The sequence below is a fragment of the Rana temporaria genome, chromosome 4 (assembly GCF_905171775.1).
Source record: "Rana temporaria chromosome 4, aRanTem1.1, whole genome shotgun sequence".
Lineage (NCBI taxonomy): Eukaryota > Metazoa > Chordata > Amphibia > Anura > Ranidae > Rana > Rana temporaria.
The window spans coordinates 391,228,132-391,234,318 of NC_053492.1; the positions used below are offsets into that span (position 1 = coordinate 391,228,132).

The 6,187-nt window shown below is 40.9% G+C and overlaps 1 protein-coding gene across 2 annotated transcripts in view; it reads right to left on the reverse strand.

Moving 5' to 3' along the window:
• Positions 1–2,673: 2,673 nt before the first annotated feature.
• PAPOLG (poly(A) polymerase gamma) overlaps positions 2,674–6,187 on the reverse strand; it is a 44,903-nt gene continuing 41,389 nt past the window's right edge. For both annotated transcript variants that reach the window (XM_040351128.1, XM_040351127.1), the window contains exons 21-23: positions 5,797–5,868; positions 5,630–5,689; positions 2,674–4,419 (exon numbers count right to left, since the gene is read on the reverse strand). In XM_040351128.1, coding sequence (XP_040207062.1) covers positions 4,321–4,419; positions 5,630–5,689; positions 5,797–5,868 — 231 coding nt within the window. In that variant the 3' untranslated portion in view covers positions 2,674–4,320. The remainder of the gene's footprint in view (positions 4,420–5,629; positions 5,690–5,796; positions 5,869–6,187) is intronic.

A 6,187-nucleotide genomic window follows, 5' to 3' on the forward strand; every position in this document is an offset into this window, starting at 1 on the left:
CGGACGTCCGGATGGATGAACGGGTACACAACCTGTTACTGTGAGTACTGTTGCCATTGTCAGATGATGGCAGGTCCCACTTTTCTTGTAAGTGTCCCCTCTGCTGTGGGCAGGTATTCTCATCTTACCCCCCCCTTTTTATAACCCATGCATTACTTCATATGAGTTCGGAGGCTCCCCCTCTTGAGGTTAGGGGGCCCGATCTCTAAACTCCCCTTGGGACTCAGTTTGTTGATACTCCTGGACACTCGGCTCTGGGCCTGGAGCTGCTTAGATGATAAAGATCATCACCTTGTGCTTCTTACTGCCCCACAGCACTTTCATGGAGATACCATAGGGCTGAGGCCCCAAAGGATGACTGTGTATCCTTGCAGAGAGTCTCACTCAGACAGAGAAAGACACATAGGACATGCCTCGTGCCCTAACCTTGCGTCACACAGTGAATAATCACCCCTGTTATGTTTGCAACCCCCCCTTATTTTTCCTCTTTGTTTTGAACTTTCCTGTACTGTACCTAAATTTATAATGTTGACTGTGCAGGGCATGCGGGATAATATTAAAAGGACAGCCGTGTTTAAAATATTTGAAGGGTCAGAAGGTAGATATTGTCTCACTGGTAGAAACTCATGTCACAGGCCACCCTGAAGCGTCCTTGGGTGGGCCTACCACAGTACCCACACAAATATGTGTAGAGGGGTAACGGTGCTAATAGCAGAATCAACACCTTTTGAGTTAGTCACTGCGGTGTCGGATTGGCAGGGTAGGTATGTATTTCTGCATGCAATTGTGGGGGGGGGGGGACCCCTTGTTGATATTGGCTAGTTATATCCCCCCCTCCGTACAGGTCGGACGTCTGAATCCTACCGGCCTATTTCACTCCTGCAGGTGGATATTACAATTTTAGTTAGAATTCTGGCCTCCAGGTTAAACGATATTGCCATAACATTAATGGATGGGGGTGTAGTTGCTTTCACCCACAGGGCCAAAACTGTGTGGGAGCTAGACTTGGGCCCCATAGATAATGCTGACTGGGATGAGATTCTAGAGGGAACCAAGACAGCGTCTCCCAAGTTGTCAGACTGACCCAACTGTATATTGTACACAAAGCCTACCTGACACTGATGAGAATAGCAAAATTCCAACACACGATATGACGTGTCACTTATGTAGAGCTGACCCAGGCTCGTTTTCCCCATCTCATATGGAGCTGCCCATATGTCCAGGCGTAGTGGACACATGTTGTCCGCTTTGTTCATGATAGCATTGGATCCCTGGTGGTACTGGACCCCAAGTTATGTATTTTGGGGCTACTACCAGAAAATGCATCAACTGCAACCTACAAAAGGTGTGAATCAGGAGTAAGAATGCACACGAGACAGTTTCGCAAAATCTGTCTGTGCCAAGGTGTCTCTGTACACAGAGAGTTGGTCTTAATTAGCTCCACTTTCATAAGATATCAACCGTCAATATTTTATACAAGCGTTGCGTGTCACAATGTAAAAAAGTGGCACATTTTAGAACTACCTGAACATGAGTCCATCAGAAACAAAAGTGTGGCAGATGCTCCATGAATATGGAGCAACACATTAACCATAGCGATGAATGCCAGAAAAGTGGCACAGCAGCTTTATTGAATTTAAACCCCAAAGTAGATATGACTAGAAGCTCCTGTTGAAATATCCAGGTAATGCGATAGCGATTAACCACTTCCTTGCCAATATAACAAAAAAAAAAAAAAAGTATTAATTCAAAAAAAAGTAAAAAGATGTTTTTTTCAAAAAATTGTCGTTCTTGTTTATAGAGTAAAAAATAAAAACAGCAGAGATTATCAAATACCACCAAAAAGAAAAGCCATTTGTGGGGAAAAAAATAAATAAATCTCATTTGGGTACAGCGTTACATGACCGCACAATTGTCATTTAAAGTGCAACAGCGCTGAAAACTAAAAATTGGTCTTGGCAGGAATCAGGTGAAAATGCCCTGTATTGAAGTGGTTAAGAAAAAAAATAAATTTAATTTAAATTGCAGCACCATCATCCATCCAATTAAACAGTGTGCGTTTAGCATCACTTTATATCTTACAGGAGATGGATTAAAAGCGGAGTTCCGGGAAAAAAATAAAGCGGCTACAAATACTGCAGCTGCTGACCTAACATATGGACACTTACCTGTTCAGGGCACCCGCAACGTCGGGTCCTGAAGCCAATTTGTCCCTCGGGTGCTGCCACCATCTTCGGTAAGGGAATCCGCTTCACTTCCTGGTTCCCTACTGCGCATGCACGAGTCGCGCTGCGCGATCCACTGGTCCCTGCCGTCTTCTGAGACGCGTGTCTCCCAAAAGACGGGGGGGGGGGCGCGAAGTAGGTGCCGGACGTGGCGTAGGTCACCAAGGTGATCTATGCGTGGCAGTGGGAGCAAATGCCTGCACAGGTATATACTCCCCCTGAAAGGTGCAGAAGTTCAATTCTTGCCATTCTTAACAGGACTCCCCTATTGATTTATATATGTTCTAGCCACTGATGTTTCTAAAGTTTACTACTGAAAGCTGGATTACATGGTTTTACCACAACAAGGCATTTTAATGACAACATCTTCATTTTGTAAAAACTGGCCTCTCATTTCCCAATTTATGTTAAAAAAACAACAAAAAAAAAAACCACACATAACCAAAAGTGAGGGGAGTAGTTTTTTATTGTCACGTTTGAAAGATGGATATACAAAAAAAAAAAAAATATATAGTCTGAATATACGACTTCCATTATAATAGGATTTATTTGGCAGTACATTTATTAGGACATGACATACAGTAGACTTACAACAAAATGGAGGGGTTCATGTGGAAAAAAAAAAAGCTCTAAAAATAATGAACAGCATAATAAAAGGCAATCAGCACAAGCAAGATATTAAATAGTTCCTGAGGCAATTATGAAAGAATACTTTTTTCTCTGACAAAAAGCCTGAACTTTAGCAGCCATAGAATTTTATGCAATAATCAAAAAAAGGGATTGTTTTTGCTTCAGAATACCTTCTCTGGAATCAACCTCCCATATACACTCTCCTACTTGCTTTGTAAAATCAAAGCCATCTAATGTCATTCCATATTGAATAGGCCGTCAAATGATTTTTCTTGCACGTTTGTACCTATAGGGAAAGGAGGTAGGAATTGTGCAGGCTGTCTCAACTAAAAAACGATGAATGGCCAGAAAAATCCATCCTGGCCATCAATCTTTCCCTGAGCAGGCTTAGCCATAGTCATGGAGGTGCCTAAAATAGGAACATTCCCCCAATTTGATCATAAATGACTGGACCAAGCAGATGTTCCCCTAGGTCTGTAGGTCAGAGAGGTACTTGTGTAAATGGATACAAGTTTTCACCTGCAGATGAAACTAGAAATGAGGGCTTCAGTTCCATAAGGGAAACGCAAAGTGGCGTGCAACTAAATTTAGGAGGAGAGGGGTTTTTGAAATTTACGTTTCATAAACCCTATAACTGTGGGAATAGGTTTTTCGTTTTACCATTGGCCATTTTAGGAGGTCACATCTGTATTTTATAGGCACAGACATAACATGCCAAGACACCTATATTTAATGGGATGGATGACCCAATCTGAATTTATATTTAGAGTTTCTTGATAAATTAAGGGAAGTTGGGGGATCTATCCAAATATTGTCCTAAACATAAATGTTAACATACCCTTTAAGTCTCCACGGGAGACAGTTTACCTTTGTATTCCAGATAGAAATTAAAATCTTTTTCTGCATTGAAAGCAGATTATGAAGTGTTGGCAAGCCCACAGAAAACAAGGCTTTTGTTTACTACCCAGGAAAAACTAACACCCCAGATAGTGAGGTAAAGTAACTCAATACAAGTTGGAACACAAATCAGATTCGGGAACAAAAAGGGAGAGACGCACAAAACAAAGGCTCTCAACAGCTTTTCATACAAATAAGACATTATTTTTCTTTGTTTTTAAATATTTTAAACAATTGAGAATACGCTGACCAAAAAAAAAAAAATTAAGAGCACGGAACATATCACAAATGGAAAATATTACAAATTACTTTTTTTTTTTTACTTTTTACATTTTTTTGCAAAGAAAAACAAAATAAAGTGAAAAGGGACTTTAAAAAAGACTAAAATTGTGTGCAGAAAGTGTTGGCAGTACACAGCTTTGGGCTGGAAACAGGAGGTGGTTTGCATCCCTACCATTCTTCGACGATTCATACAAACCAGCACGTATAAACAGCTATGCGCGGGCTTTTGTCAAAAAATACCTTGAGAGCTGCTCGGTTATTGCTTCAAACATCCATAAGAGGGGAGTTACCGGTTTAATGTAAGTCTAATAGAATTTTTAGCCACTCGCACTCTACTGGTTGGTGCAGGCGAAGATGCATCAGGCAGCTCGTTACTCTGTAGCCTCTAAACAAGAGGAAAAAAAAAGTTACAATGGTAGTGATGCAAGAGATTACACAGCATTTTAAAAAGTTACTGAATTGTATACTTCAGGAGTCTATATGCAACAAAATCAGGGGAATCGCAGTTCTATTAGAACTAAAGTAAAAAAAACAAAAACATAGTATCAAGTTACAGTAGGATGGATTAGATCAGGGATATGCAATTAGCGGACCTCCAGCTGTTTCAAAACTACAAGTCCCATCATGCCTCTGCATGTCATGCTTGTGGCTGTCAGTCTTGCTATGCCTCATGGGAATTGTAGTTCTGCAACAGCTGGAGGTGCGCTAATTGCATATCCCTGGATTAGACCTTACCGATCAAGTAAGCAAAAGATTATATATAGTGTAAAAATTGTTTATTAAAAACTGAACAAAGACAGGATTTTACAAGTCCAATCTTTTATTGAAGCACAGACGAGTTCATACTCATGACTAACTGGGTTGGGCTGCCACCTTCAGGCAAAATGGACACCACCCCAAAGAAAGGCAGGAACCCCACAGAGATCAGCTAAGCCTCAGTTGTGTAGCAATGAGAAGCATATAATAGGGAAGGGATCCCCATTGTCCTGTGTTGTAATCCGAAAATCCAAAATTTTCCAATCGTACATCACAGGATACTAAAAGACTTTATATTCATGACTACTTGTTACTTAGGATGTCACAAAGAAACCACAGGTCTGCCGGGGTCTTCAAAATAGGAAATGGCCGAGTCAAAAGCTGGAGAGGGCTAGAACCCCCTGTCCTCACACCCCACGGCGTCCCCCTGTCCTCCCATGAAGATGACAGGGCAAGTCTTAAAAAGGAAGGTGTAGTCTTGACAGGAAGGGGTGGGTCATATATAAATTAGGGAGTGCGCAAATTGTCAGGCCTAGGGCAGCGCAAAACCCTAAATACACCACTGACTGCATAGATAGGTGTCATCCGTGAACAATTAAAATCGTACTTTCAATCCCAGACCCAATATCATTTATAAAATATATTAAAAAAGTAAGGGTCCAAATAGTGAACCTTGGGGTAGACATTTGATGTCACACCTTGCAGGAAGTATATTAAAAACTTTAAGCAAGTTTGGGATAACTGAATATTAAACTCCCCTGCCTCAGAACCTGGGCTTTAAACAATCAAGCTGCCAAAACCTGGTACAAAGGTGTATAACCAGCCTTAATGAGCAGTACCTGGGATCTGCCACGTTCAATAGTCGGAATTGGCATAGGTTCTGTGATACTTAGTCTATCCTACAAAAGAATAAAGAAAAATGAACGTTAGTAAGAAGTAGGCTTATGCTACTAGGAAAGAAAATAAAAATGTATTTTAAAAACAGAAACCCAAATTTCTGCCATACCACAGATCTCCTCCGTTCGTCCTGCTCAGGGAAAGGTGGCTCCACAAAGGCAGAATCTGACAAGCCTGGAATCTAGAGAAGATACCAAGGAACAAGATTAGGACACAGTAACAGAAAATGTAAAGACTTCCGCTATACATGGGAGTCACTTTCTGCAGTTCTTCCTTTGCTGCTGTATTAAGGAAACTTTTTTATTAAAGGTAAACCCCTAGTCAGGATGAAAACTGCTAGAAAAAATTGGCATTAGATGTCCTTAAATTTTGTTTTTACAATTTTCTTTTTTGAAAGTCTCCATTGAAGGCCAGTAGTCTTTAGGTTTTCAATTACAGTGCTAGGGAAAGTAACTTAAGTCTGATGTCTCATACCGGGTTCACACGGGTACAACAAACGC